General features: G+C 38.3%; 1 protein-coding gene across 1 annotated transcript in view; it reads left to right on the top strand.

Annotated features, from left to right (window-relative positions):
* The window catches only part of BMPR2 (bone morphogenetic protein receptor type 2), a 184,587-nt gene extending 169,846 nt beyond the window's left edge, over positions 1-14,741 (top strand). Inside the window, exons 12-13 of the mRNA XM_067548887.1 lie at positions 494-1,773; positions 4,342-14,741. Of these exons, the coding sequence (XP_067404988.1) occupies positions 494-1,773; positions 4,342-4,592 (1,531 nt within the window). The 3' untranslated portion in view covers positions 4,593-14,741. The remainder of the gene's footprint in view (positions 1-493; positions 1,774-4,341) is intronic.
* The last annotated feature ends 863 nt before the right edge of the window (positions 14,742-15,604 follow it).

Here is a 15,604-nt window from a genome sequence, read left to right as displayed (position 1 = left end):
AATGATCCTAAAGTAAGGAGAGTCAGCTGAGCTGACATTAATGCTTTGTGTATACTAGAGATCAAGTTTGGGCATACTCTTGATACCCAGGTCAGCGTTTCTTGTCATGTTAAACTTGTGTTTAAAATTGTATATAATTTATAACAAACTTGTTAGAATCATGGATTTTTAGCAAAATTTTCAACTCCATGATTTTTCCTACATCATTTCCTCCATTCTCTTTGCAGGGTACTCTTCACTTCCCTTTAAAAACAATTAAGAGGCTTAGTTACATAAGTAACATTCATGATAAAACCTGCTGCCCTATTAGTACAATTTCATGGCAGCCAGAATTTTTCATGGAAGCTATGTGTTATCAGAACTCCTTAAGTAATTGGTCTGTGGATTATACATTAAGGGAAACAAAAAGACATTCTGCTTTCCAAAATTAGAGACCTTTAATGGTGAGAAACATTTGTTTAATGTCAGACTTTTTCTTTCCTTTTTTTAAAAGCAACCTGTCACATCACAGGCGTGTGCCAAAGATCAGGCCATATCCAGATTACTCTTCTTCCTCCTATATTGAAGACTCAATCCACCACACTGACAGTATAGTGAAGAACATTTCCTCTGAGCATTCAGTGTCCACTACACCACTGACTTCAGGGGAGAAGAACAGAAACTCCATTAACTATGAACGTCAGCAAGCACAGGCTCGCATCCCTAGCCCTGAGACTAGTGTCACCAGCTTGTCCACCAACACAACTACCACCAACACAACTGGCCTCACTCCTAGTTCTGGCATGACTACCATATCTGAGATGCCTTACTCAGATGAAACAAACCTACATGCTACAAATGTCATGAAGCCTATTGGACCAACTCCTGTTTGTCTGCAGCTAACAGAGGAGGACTTAGAAACCAACAAGCTAGATCCAAAAGAAGTAGATAAGAACCTAAAGGAGAGCTCTGATGAGAATCTGATGGAGCATTCCCTTAAACAGTTCAGTGGACCAGATCCACTCAGCAGCACCAGCTCCAGCTTGCTTTACCCACTGATAAAACTTGCAGCAGAGGTGACAGGACAGCAGGACTTCACACAAGCTGGGAATGGTCAAGCATGTTTGATTCCAGATGTCCCATCTACTCAGGTCTACCCTCTACCCAAGCAGCAGAACCTTCCGAAGAGGCCTACTAGTCTACCTTTAAACACCAAAAATTCAACAAAAGAGCCAAGACTGAAATTTGGTGGCAAGCACAAATCAAACTTGAAGCAAGTGGAAACTGGAGTTGCCAAGATGAACACTATCAATGCTGCAGAACCTCATGTGGTAACAGTTACCATGAATGGAGTGGCCGGAAGGAGCCACAGCATAAACTCGCATGCTGTAACAACCCAGTATGCCAATGGTGCAGTGCCATCTGTCCAGACAACCAGTTCAGTGGCACACAGGGCCCAGGAAATGCTGCAGAACCAGTTCAGTGGAGAGGACAGTCGGCTAAATATTAACTCAAGCCCTGATGAGCATGAACCCTTACTGAGACGGGAGCAGCAAGTTGGTCAAGATGAAGGTGTTCTGGATCGTCTAGTGGACAGGAGAGAGCGACCGCTCGATAATGGCCGACCAAACACCAATAACAACAATAGTAATCCATGTTCAGTGCAAGACATTACTACACTTGGCATCCAGAGAATGGTGGCAAATCCTGGGCAGACCCAGACTAGAAGAGCACAGAGGCCTAATTCGTTGGATCTATCGGCCACAAATACTTTGGACAGCAGTAGTTTGCAGTGTAAGTGCTGGATGGACTCGAAAAATTTCCCAAACTCTTTTTTACCTGAGAATTAAGCGTATGTGCCTGGATGAAAATACTTGTATTGTCTCACAGCCCAAATAGCCAATCCCCATAAATCGAATGCATATTTGATTTCTATTGGTATAATGTCACACCTCCCATTAAATTCATGTTGTGGCCCCAAAATTATCAGTTCTTTCTCTCTTCCCCCATACCTGGAATAAGTTAGTTCCCTTTCTAATCAATTCTGCTTTTGCTCCCCAAATCTAATCACTTCTACACCTCTTCTTCTTTTCAGAGCTCCTGTTGCTACTGCTGTCCCTTTTTGTCTCCTGGGTATATTGGAGACCCTAAGCCTCCCATTTTCTGCTCCTGCACCTGGGCCCTCTGCTCCTCACTCCTCCTCCTCTTTGTCCTCTAAAAAGAGCAGCGGCTTTGAAATCACTGTCCCTTCTCTTCCTCAAAAAGAGCTAGTGGTGCTTTGGCCACTCTGCTCCTTTCCTACTCCCCAGCCCTACAGAGTAACCAGCAGCTCTGCAGCCCAGGCAATATTTCCACTTTGCCTGAGCAAGCAGTAATTAGGTTTTTCAAGCCCTGAATGCAGAATTGTCTGATATTTCAGGGTTGTTAAAATAATTACAATAACTAGTTACATATTCCATTATTCTATATTATTATTAGCATCTCAGAAAAAGTACATCTGATTTTATTGTGGTAAGTAACAACAATTCCAGTTACTTTTAACTTGAAAACATTCAGTCCTGTGAACTAATGTCTTGGTACCATATGCAGATCTCCTGTATGATTAGTATTCGATACCAGAGCTGAGACCTGAAAGATCTGTACGTCCTATTAGGGAGTTCAGACTAGATGGCAAAACTAGAGACTGCTCCAAACTTTTGTCTGAATCCCAGTGTAATAGTTCCAGAGGGATAGCCATGTTAGTTTGTATACAGCAAAAACAGCGAGAGTCCTGTAGTATCTTTAAAAACTAACAAATTGCTGCAGGCATAAGCTTTCATGGGCTTGCAACCCACTTCATCAGATGCATGAAATGGAAACCACAGATAGGAGGTACATATATACATCCAAGGGTAAGAAACATAACAATGGGGAGGGCAACTTGTAGCATAAAGCAACAGTATAAAGCAGCAGCAGTATAAAGCAACATATTTTTAGATATAAAGAATTTTAATAGACAGCTTCTTCAGAATAACTGTAATCACCCTTTGGCTATCAACAGCAAAGAACACAAGAAGCCACAATAGCCTCTTTGTCTTTTCCCTGCAAGGCAAAAGTAATCATAGGGTTATAGCTAAACTCTCCATTAGTTACAAACTCTGATGATTCCGTGTTCTGTTCAGTTTCAAAGGGGCTATTGGAAAGGCCTGTTTGTCTTTCTTTTTAAAAAAAAAAAAAAATTTCCAGAATACTCTGTGTTCTTGGAAGGAGCCAAGGTAACTGTGATTGGAAGCCTTTGAATGTGATTGGAAGCCTTTGAATGTGCTTAGGCAGACAGAGAATATAATAATAGCAAAGATATTTGGATGAGGGGGCTTTTGTAGCAGAAACTCAGGGGAGACACATGTTTAAGTTAGCGATATAAAACACTGGAACTGTTGTTACTTACCAAAAGAGAGGTGACTAGCATTTATGTACAGTGGGTGCCATTAAAACACAGGGCCAGATTCTGCTCTCCACTGCTCTCTCACTGGAGTTACCCTACACACACACTGACTGGTATAAGAGAGCAGAATCTAGCCCTCAGCATTTACCATTAATGTCACTTTTGTAACCATGCTATTTTTCCATTCTTGGAATGGGAGACAGCAGTACTACAATATTACAGGGCAGTGAATGCCAAGTTTTTAAATGGTATCATTACATCATTTACCTTTAAAATTCCATTTTATCTGGGAAATAGATTCTTACATACAGGAGCACAGACAAAACCTAGCCTTTCATTTTGAAGCCAAATAGACTGTTCTCTGATTTTCCTGAACCAGGACTTGAGTCTAAAATGGTGAAACCTCCAAGACAGCTGCTTGTCACATTTTCCATGATTAAATATCAGCAATTGAGATTTGATTGTAAAAAAAACAAACAGAACTACTTCCTCTTTATTAAATCTGAAAAAGGATGAGGTGAGAGAAGGTACTGCAATAAAAACAAACAAACAAAAAACCCTAATTTAATTCATTTTATTAAATTAGAACAAACTGAAGATCACATTTAAACAGAAACAGGAAAAACATTCCACCAGTGAATATTCAGCTGTATTTCATGAGTGCACTGTTGCAAGTTTGCACACATCCATTTAAAAACTTGGCATGCGAAAGATAACTTCAGTGACTCCACTGGAGTTGCTACTGATTTACACTGTAATAATGGAGAGTAGAAACTGGCCCTGTGTTTTAATGGCACTTGCTGTACATAAATACAAGTCACCTCACTGTTGTTAGTTTAGACAGGATTCGGTTTTTTCAGCCTACATATACATATAACCACCTTGAACTCTCAAGCTTGCTCTTCTTGTAACAGTTTGTTTCCTACTTTTATTTTCAGTAGGTGACTCATCACAGGATGGTAAACCGGGCTCAGGAGAAAAGATCAAGAAACGTGTGAAAACCCCATATTCACTTAAGCGGTGGCGCCCTTCAACATGGGTCATCTCCACTGAACCATTGGACTGTGAGGTCAACAACAATGGCAGTGACAGAGCAGTCCACTCTAAATCTAACACTGCTGTTTACCTTGCAGAAGGAGGTACTGCCACAACAATGGTGTCTAAGGATGCAGGAGTGAACTGCCTGTGAAATATTTTAAAAACCGACAAAATGACATTTTTGCATTATTCGAAACAAACATGCAGAAGACATTTTTAAAAACTGCTTTCTCCTCCTGTCAGCATCCCCTGCCAAGAACTTGCTTTAAATAGATTTCAGCTATGCAGAAATTTTTTAGCTTATGCTTCCATATTTTTTAATTTTGTTTCGTTTTTTGAACGTTTTTGCACTTTTATTTAGTATCGCTAAAGTTAAGTCTGTCTGTTTTTGACCACAGAATTATATATATGTGTATCAAAAATGTGGTCTCAAAATATTTTTTTAAAAAAAGTAACAAAAATAATGTATTGCTGATAATCAGTTTGGACCAGTTCCTAAAGGTCACTAAAAACATAAGACTATAAGACAGGTTTGACTGCAGTGGTGTCTTGTATCCATGTTTTGATTTCTGTGCACAAGTTAATTAGTATGTTTCTATGTTACAGAGTATTATCTTTTTAACGCCCTACTTTTCTTGTGTTATGTTGAAATGTGCAATAGTCTATAGTTCACAGTAGGCTTTATTGGAAAGTGTTTATAAAACTGCCACACATTCTCTCCTTCTTTGTGAGTATTTGTTAAAAATTTTTTCCTGACAATTTGGCAGTCGTCATGACAGTGAACTTTGCACACCGTAGGCAGCTTGAAGCAGCTAGCTGTATCTATCATTGAGCTCTAAGATTATAATGGAAAACGTAGGAATCTTCCTCACCTTGAAAGGACTTTTAAAAGGAACAAACAAAATATGATTTCAGATGCCTTTCTTTTCAACCTTCCGTATCTTAACCAGTTTCCTTCATAGGAGACATGATTGATACTGGAAGGGGACGCTCTAAGCAAGACAGTGTTGAACAAAATGTAAGGAAACAAAGTAAGTCTGCCATTTTTCCATTTGATTTTTGCTACAGTTTCACAGTTGGTATTTATGTACATTTTTTTATTGATTGCTATTAATGTGTATTTATCAGAAATCCTAATGAACAGTCATACTAAGATCTTGAGTATAAGTAGATTGCTAAGACATTTTGTTACTTACGAGAGAAAAACCTGACTTATGATTGACACAAAACAGTCATGTGATGAGCAGCTAAGCTTCTGTTAAATACCTCCATAGAGAGGTAAATATTGAGGTCTGGATGGAGCCATGTCCATCAGATTACATATGCAAGTATGTTTCTCCTAATTGGCTGTAGCTGAATTAAGTGAAAACTAGTTTTCTTAGAGTTTTTTCTAGACCGTCTCATTCATCTTGCTATTAGACTTTTAAACCTACACTTTTATAATTTGTGGCCATGAGGGAGAGATTTCAATTTTTTATGGTGAAAACATTCAGAATGTATGTAATACTGCTTACATTGACTTCATGTATTCATGACCATTAATCACTTGAGGTAAGTGACCATAACCTCTTCCCAGGGTAATAGAACTTGCTGCCCATTTAAACAGAAGTAACTACTTTCTTACTGGCCATTGCCCCAACATGAGACCTTTGGCTCAAGAGTGATTATTTACCTTGCTGAAATAAATTTAATAAGAAGTAATTAGCTAATAAATTGTATCTAGCATGATGGTGTATGAGTTAAGCTTTGTAGCTGTATTTGAAAAATGCTCATGTCCCAACACCTAACAATCTATGGAAAAATTATTCAATCAGCATGCCAAATCCCTACGGCAGGATGTTGGCAGTCAAATTTGCCAGCAGACTTGCTTTTATTCAGCTGACTGAATCTAATTTTCTGTCCTTTCAAGATAATTCATTTCCTTGATGATATTCTTGTACAATCTTTCCCCACAAGGTAACTTTTTCTAACTCTCTTCTTGAGCTTCTGATGATTACCTGCCATACTAATGTATGCCCTTCCACATCTGACTTGCTGTTTCCCAAGCTTCGTTTGCATTCCTGTCTTTGTGGCATCATAAATCATGCTTCTTAAATGCTGTAGGCCAGATTCTACTGTCAGATCCAGAGTTGCTTGATGCTTTGACTTCAGTAGAGTTACTCTGCAATTATACTGGTGTAACTGAGATTAGGCTCTGGCCCTGTGTAATTGCAGGAGTGTAAATCAGGGCAGAATTTGGCCTCCATCTTCACCCTTTAAGCACTGTCCAGGCCTTCCACCAAAATAAGACCCCTGCTTTTCTCTTAGGCACAACTTTGTTAGCCTAATGTATATAGTTACTTCTCTTTATGTTGCTAAAAGACTTTCTCCATTTTATTTTAAATTATTTCTCCTGCTTGCCATCTGCTGCAATCTCACATCCCAGATATTGAAAACTTGCCACTTGGTCAGTTGGCTTGCATTACACACTGATCTGAATTCTTGGCACTATGGTCATATTATTGCCTGTGCTTCTTGTTTCTTTTGGGGTTTACCTTAACTTGAAATTCTTCACACTTCTTTGATTCTGTGCATGAATTTCTGGAGTATAGTACTTTATTTTTTTGCAACAATCATTATATCATGTGCATAATGAAGATTGCTCATATCTCTTCCAGTGACTTTTTGTTTTGCCTTAAGTGTAATATTTATCATTTCAGAGTGCTAGTTTAAAAAACATCCGTAAAACACTCTGTGACAGTTCGCGGGGCACACAGGACTGTGAGTCATCTTAGTTACCCCCTACCTCTAGTGAGATGGAGTCTTTCTTGTGGTAGCTGGGTGTCAGCTCCCTGATACGATGAGCCTTTCAGCCACTCAAGTACTCTTCTCTGAGCTATGCCAGATCTAACTTTACTTTGCAGGTTGATAGTTGCACCCCAATCTCTGAGTCCCTTTGAATTATTCCCCTGTGATATCCAGCCCCTAACACTAGCTACTTAGAGAAATTCCAGATCCACCCAGTTTTATCTTAAATCACGACTCCTGTAAACCATGCAGCACTTGTGAGCACTTATAATAAAAGAAAAGTAGGTTTATTTAAGAAAGAATAAGGATTTAACTAGAAATGAGAGAAAATGATAGAAACAAACTTGTGACAACGCGAAACAAAATTATAAAACAAAACCTGGGTCTACATTTATCAATGGTTACCTTTCCCATATAATAAGTAGGCTTTCCCCCCAATGTTCAGTCAATTGCTGAGCTGGCTTGTATCACAAGAATCAGGATCCAAATGTTCATGAAAGTCCCCTGCTCCTTAAGTTGTTTCTCAATGAATGGATCAAGAATGTGTTTTGCTACACTGTATTGTACTGAATCAGTCTTTTGTCTTTATTCACATCCCAGGTGATATCCTGTCTGCTGTAATATTCCTTTTCACCGCCAAGTGGTTTCAATCACTGAAATTGTCTTTGATGGTTTTCCATTGACTGTTCTGGGATGTGGCCAGGGTAGACAATATAACCCTGCATTGCCTCACCAGCTGGGGAAGGGTGACAACTCCCTCTTGCTTGAATGAGTCATCATCGAAACACATTGTCCCAGTGACTAGTTTTTACTCCAAATCCATAAAGCAAACTTTCAGTATAAATATATTATTCATTAAATATCCATATGTACATCTCACAATGAGTTTTGACAGATTATGAGCTTTCTGTAGATACCTTTCATGTTACTCTTTATGGATAAATATCCTGTAAGAGGTGTTTGGTGTAGTGAGTTTGTCAGCTCTCAGGTGAGAGATGTTTGCAAAGAACACGGGACCTTTGCCAAGGAGCCTCTATATCAGATGCTAACACTTTTACCTAACTTGAAACATGCTAGGGAAAGAAAAGTTATTTGCTCTAAATATTGCTGCTTTCTGCCAAGGCTGATTATACCAGTCTTCTAAACTTTTTTTTAGCCCAGTCCTTTGTAAGAATTCAAACATTTTTATGATTGATGCAGTCAAAAGGTTTAATAAAATCAATATCCCAGATGGAAAGGTCCTTCTGCCATTCTGCAATTTTCCCTAAGCATCCTCAAAGCAAATATAACTTTCACATTTCTCCTATCTTTCTCTAACATTTTGTTGAAAACCTTTGGGGTAAATCATAATTGTTAGAAAGTATCTGTTGTATAGTATATCATGGCTAAATATCCTTTGTAACATAGCAGAAATATGTACACCTTATCCAATATGAATTCTGGATCAAATTCTAGATCAAAAGAAGCAACTTTATTACTTCTAAACATCAACCCAAATAAATGTTAGATATATATTAAAATGCTCAAATTTTGCAGTTAGATGACATGGGACTAAATATGGCTCAATTCTGATGTATAATTAGCAAAGCCTTTGTTTGCTCACAGTAGGTAATCTTATCTTTTCCACAGAACACAATCCTTGTAATTAAATTACATCAAATTGTAGCTCACAAAAAGTACCTTGGGGACTTGTACTTAAGGGAATCAAATACTACAATTCAAACCTATAGGGATGGTTAACTAATGTACAGTAAATCAGTTTTGGAAAGTCCAGTTTATTTCTTTGTTTTTTAAAAAAATACATCAATGAATAATGATGAAAGTTGGTAAATTACCATTTTTCTAAATGCATATTGCAGACAAGATAAATATCTCAAAATAACAATAGACTGATAATGTAAATAGCAATGGATTGTGCCAGTGTCAAATAAGCAATGGTAGAATGTTTGATATCTTCACTTAATATAGAATTCAAGTAAAACATTACAACAAACATTTATTACCTATCTATGTATAGGCCACTCAGAACCCTTACTGGTTTTAGAAAATCTCCCACATATAAAATCTGAAGGACTTGTCCAGGCAAATATGTTATCTGCTCTTACATTTCCTATTCCTATGAAGTTATTTACCAACATTACAGTTAGTTTTGAGAATAAGAATTCTAGCCATATGTGTAGACATGCCTATATGGTGACAGATTTATTTTCTTTTTTTAAAAAAACAGATATTTACAAGAAGATTATGAGCAAATTCAGTGTTTCTCAACCTTTTAAGTAGCAAGTACCCCCTAACTTCTGAAAATTTTAATAAGTACCCCAACACTCAATTTTCCACTCTGAGAAATACAATATTTTTCCCCTTTACTGCTGGACGACTGTATTTCTTGTAAAGCAGGAAAGTTCTAAGTTCTGCAGTGCTATGTGGCTGTGGCAGATCAAAAATCCCCTGCTGTTTCTCCCCTCCTTCCTTCTTCCCTTCCTCCATATAGGAGCAAAGATCAATGCCAGCCAATCACTATGGCCTAATGGCGGGGTCATGTGTTCTCCTCACACAGGTGAGAACTTGTGAGGTATGAGCAGGCACTAACAGCCCACCAGAGTGGATAGCAGCACTCCCCAAGGCCATCCCTAGGGGGGTATGGGCCTGGAGCAAATCACACTGTGTGGGCCCCTCTTAACATTTTTATACCGGTAAAATCTGGGGCTGTCAGTTGTCAATTTCACTGTTCAACTAGAGCAATGAAATTGACAAGTAAGCTTGTTGGTAGAACCCAGCTCCAGGACTGGGCAAGCCGTTGGGCTCTCCACCTGGCTTTCTGGGCACCGGGCTTTCAGACGAGGAGGGGAGCTGCCCCCTGGGCAAGTTGTAGTCGGCTGTTGTCTGGCTGCCAGTTCAGGAGTGGGTGACTACCACCTGCTCCAAGCTGGCGCAGAGGAGGCTTCTACGCAGGCTGGGACCCAGGGATGTGGGCAGGCAGCTGCTGCCTGTCTTCAAACTGGGGCACGGGAGGCTGTCTCTCAGCTCAGAGCTGGGGCACGGGTGGCAGCCACCCATCTGCGAGCCCAGTTCGCAAGGCACAGGAGGCTACCACTGGGCTCCCACCTGGGAGCTGGGACCAGGCAGGACCAGGCGGCTGCTGCCTGGCTTTCCAAAAAGCCAGTGGCTGCTGCCCAAGCCTCCGGCTGCCACCTGGCATCCCAAAAAGCCAACGGCTGCTGCTCAGCTTCCCAGGACTGGGGCGGCTGCTGTCTACCTCCCAGCTGGGACTGGGTGGGGAGCAGGCAGCTGCAACCTGACTTCCCCAGAAGTCAACGACTGCCACACCTCCCTTCACTGGATTTTTCACCACGTACCCCCAGGGGTACACGCACCACAGGTTGAGAGACTATGAGCTAATTCAGGAGGAATGTTCCAGATAGTGTTCCACAAATGCATATATGCACACACAAGAATTAAAAATAATTAAAAGTTAATTCCACTTCTGCTATTCCCAGGCGTATTTAAATTGCAGAACTAAAAGTAAAAAAGTACTTAATTTAAATGAAAACCAGGATGCAATATGATAATATTTTCGAAAACAAGGAACACTTCATTGTAAAAAACCCAAATTTTGCCTGTATTATGTTTTGTTAATATTATAGTTCAATTCACATTCTCTTCTGCTGTTCATTCACATCTATAAATTACCTAGTTTCAGTGGCAACACAGTTTTGTTATTTTGTCAAAGCCTATTTTGGCAGAAACGAAAGTGAGAGGAATGTTGGCAGGTTTCAGGGATAAACTGAAAAATATTTTATATGGAGTTATTTAGAAAGTAAACATTCTCTGACCCATCAGCTTACTCCAGAAAAGCTCTTTAATCTTGAATGCTACAGGAAAAAATATATATAAAGACCTGAATGTAGACATGTATGGAAGAGATTTATCAAACAAAATTTGATAAGTAATATATTCTTACTCAGCAGATACATCTTATGTACATAATATAAACACTGCATAGTTTCAGGGCCAGGCTGCTTGCTGGACCCTTCCACGTGTTCTAATGATATCCCTAAAGTACTTCTGAGAGAGAAATTTTTAAAATATACATATTACACTAGCATAACACTCATGGAAATGTATTCAGATAGTCATTTTCTAATGCGATAAAAAATGAAAACGTAACAGCTGTTTTGTCCTTAAACATGATCTGTACAACATAAGCTTTCTGGAAATAGTATATATGCTGTGTGTTTATTGCCAAAACATGTCAGAACAATGTAGTTCTATATGTTTATATCTTTTACATTATTTGATTTTTGAATATAGATTTACATTCACACCTTCCAGATCCTGATCTATAAAAACTATAGTTACAAGTGCTCAGCACCTGTCAGGATTTGGCCCATTGGTCAAAACGATATTTGCTCCCCAGCTTTTTTGGTACATATAAAAAGAGTTCATAAATCCTGGGCCTTCTATAAACAAGTTGCAACCTGAACAGGGTTACCTACCATCTGTCATGAGTAAAATTCATACGCATGAGTCAATACAGGAAAAGTGTTTTACATTATGCTGTGATTTATATGTGCACCAAAATAATTCCTTATTGAAATAACAGAGAAAGTGATAAAGGAAAAAACAACACTAAAATAATCAGTGCCTACTAGAGTAATGAGTAGATCTGTAGGCTGTGTCCTTATCCAGATGTCAGAACTCATTTGTAACAATCTAACAAAATATTCATCCTCAGATGGACATCCGATTAGTTTATGAAAACTGAGCTGTGGATCATTCAGCTAAATCACAATCTAAATTTAGATTGTGGAATTTGCACTCAGGTCCCCAGCACATCAGTTAGGTAGATGTATATTTCTCAGTTGCTGATCACATTTTGCATGCATTATTTGTAACCCTTACTGCAAAAGCTATACATACTGTAATGGAGCCATAAAATATTTTTGTATTTAAAATTTTATGTATGTAATTAGGTGCATATGTCATATATAAATTCCATTTTAAAATACTATGAATTAGGTATGAAATAAGCATGTATAATATAATGATTAAATGTAGTTTTTCATAGGCCATTTTTAAGTTGCATCTTCTACATGTTACAATAGAAATTAGATTATGACTATGAAACTAATATAATTCCAGCTAAATGCTTAATATCCCTCAGAAAAGAACCTGATCATTGACTGTGTCTGGCCTGTATGGATTTACTTTGAAGAGAGATAAAAAGTGGGGAATGCAGTCAATACAAAATTAATTTGAATAATTTAAGGTGGTTGGGGGGCTTAAGTTATATTCAGAACGTTAAAATTAAGTCTGAAATAAATCTAAGATATTTAAAGAGTGATATTTGACATTTTCTTTTACAAGACCTCTGTAACATTATAGCTAAGATTATGTGTACAGTTCCAATATAAACCCATTTTTTCACGGGGCCTTAAATCTACTGAAAAAAATTCTCTTCTGGGCTTAAAAGTTATATAACGCTTCAAGTCAGGAATATGTCTGTCTGTTTCTGGTTTTGTGTTTTAATTTTTAAAATGTAGTTTAGTTTTGGTGTAAAATAATAATTAAGCAGATGTAACATTTTGGGCTTTCTTCTGCTCCCACTGAAATAAATGACAATACTTCCAACGACTTTAGGCAGGAACAAGCTTTTGGCACTCCTGGGAATCAAAATGGGAATTCTATTTGGTATCACTTTGTCTAAGAAATAGTTTGTATCTAATCAGTTAGGACTTGATCCAACTTTCATTAAAGTCAGTGGGAGTTCTGCCATTGATTTCAGTGGAAGCAAGAGCCGGCCCCTGGCCTTCTCTCCAATAGATTTTCCCCCCTTTAATAATTTCTCATCGTTATCACTGGTGTAGCTTCCATAGTGGGAGGGCTAATATATACAAGCCACTTCTGGGTGCTGGCATTTTGAGCAGGGTTAGATGACATTGTGACTAAAGCTGCAGTAGCAAGTCTACACTAGTCCAGCCATGACAGTGGAGCTGCACCAGTGGTAGCACTGGCAGGAAATTTTAAGATAAAGGGCCTGTTTCTCATTGACTGTAAGGTTCCTTTATAATGCTCTGGGCTCTGAGGTAGTCACAGCCATTGTCCAGAATTCACATTTAAACATTGTTTACTGCACATGCCCAGGCCATTTTAATGATCTTACTATGTAGCTTTAATGGTTTAATTTACATAACTGCAAAATAAAATAGAACCCAATGAACTGCTGACCTGTAATTATTTAAATTGAGAATGATTCCAAAGGTGCCATTTTAGTTAATTTCAATACATAATCCATGTTTCAACAAATTCAGTAATTGACATAGGTTTGGAAAAGTTCCTTCAAATCTCTTCCAAGTTTCTTGGTAAATGAATCCATGAGTTTGGGGGTGGGAGTTGTAGGGGTGGTTAACTGGGTATTACACGATTTACCCTGAGAGGTTGTGGCCATTCCCATTCTTTCACCATTTTGTTAAAGATCGAAACTAGCTCCTTTCTTTATAGTTTAGTAGTGCAGGAGGTTTCCAAAAGTTAACTTTTCCTAGCCAATTCACTTACTTATTTTTCAGGCAGAGTAATCATTTGCAAGATTTCTTTCTGGAGCGCTGGATTCAATCTTGTGGGCTCAGAACATGATGATATAGTCTGCCGCCTAATTGTAATATGTCTCAGGCTAACCACACACATGCTTTGTTCACCACTGAAAGGAAAGGAAATAGTTAATGGGATGCAGTAACATTAAGGTTATCATGAAAAAAGTCAAGCCAAGTTAATACTGACTTCATTCATCACTTTGATTTTCCTGGTTTGTGGCTTTTATTTCTCTCTCTCTCAATGTTGAAATATATTTTAAAAGATTTTTGTACAAATTGTTTCTTGTCCACTTTTTGTCCCTAAAAGAAAACACGCTGTATTCACATTTATATATGCTGGAATCATGCCTTACAACTGTTGATTCCCCTCCTCTCCTTCCCCTCTTCTCTTCTCTCTCCTCCTCCAAGTACAATATACAAGGACAGTGGTCAAACACTGATTTGTGGGGTTTGATGTTTTGCAGAAGCTAAAATGTGGAGATGTGAAACTGCTGTTCTCCTTATGAAAGAAAGGAAAATTATAAGCTAGAAAGCATTAATAAATGAGTGAGCTTTTCTGGAGGGAAATAAGCCTAAAAATAATAATTTTGGAGTCTCATAAGAACCCTTTTGCTAACGGGTATTGTTCGGTTTTCTTCTCTCAAATTACAGATGAAATATCATGTATGAATTTATAAATAGTTATTTTCAGTTATTTTCTTGTTGTATAAGCTGCCCAATACCTCGCTATGCTCTATAAATTGTGTTTTATGGAACAGTGTAAGTATGAAATGAAAAAAGCTAATACTTTTCTTTTTTTAATCATCTCTGGATGCCACTATGAAAGCTGACATTGTTAAGCCACTACAGAGTTTTCTATGAATACTTGTAAGAAAATGCTTTGTTATATATGAACCTAAATAAAGAGATTGTATTGATACAGACACATCAGATAAGAACATTTAAAGACTATTCTTTAGGTTTAAAAGAAAAGGCTTGCTGTAAAATGGTGCATTATTCCATTTATTAAAAATCATATTCATGACAAAAAGTGTGGACTTTTGTGAGTTCATGACAGTTCCATTAATTCAGAGTAGGATGTTCCTAGGTACAAGAGCAATGGAGAAGGGAGTTAGGTAAAATTGTATTGGCTAAAGCATGAGATCTTTGTAGACTTTTTGGACTTGATCCTGCCCAGAGGAAGTGTGCAGTGTTGCACGTATAAGCACTAACCAAACAAAAATGAACAAAATGGGTTCATATGATTTCAGATTAAAACTAGAACCTTTTCCCATCACCCAGAAATAGAATGTTCATAATTTATCAGTTGAGTTTGGCCAAAAGGTTTTACACTCTCTGAACTTGGACTGAATGCATGATTCATGACCTGGTTTTGAATGTATTCATTTTGATTAGAACTGAGAAATTATGCCAGATTTTGAGGAATTTCCTTCCGTTGTTCTGTCAGGCCCACATAATGAGCCATGATGTCTGCTCCCAAGTACAACTCCCTGATCCTCGGTTCCACAGAGGGTCAGGAGTATCCATGTGGCTCCCCACCAGCTCTAGAATTCCACACCCCAGCTTTGCTGGAGTTGTCGTATTAGGGACTCCGTCTGGATGATGTTTCTTCTGGGATCACTCTTAAAGAGTGTTTGTCCCACAGAGAGGGTCTGCAAGAAAGATAATGCAGCCCCAGTCTTTTCCCAGGTAATCTCTGCTGGGACAGCGTTTGTCTTTGTGATGCTACCACCACCCAATACTGAATTTCCCCTTCATATTCCCTGTGCAGTTTCCAACCCCATGG

This window comes from Emydura macquarii, unplaced genomic scaffold, assembly GCF_026122565.2.
Source record: "Emydura macquarii macquarii isolate MOO-44397 ecotype Brisbane River unplaced genomic scaffold, CSIRO-AGI_Emac_v2 contig_1253, whole genome shotgun sequence".
NCBI lineage: Eukaryota > Metazoa > Chordata > Testudines > Chelidae > Emydura > Emydura macquarii.
The sequence above is the reverse complement of the archived record's forward strand: the minus strand, read 5'-3'. Positions and strand labels throughout refer to the sequence as shown.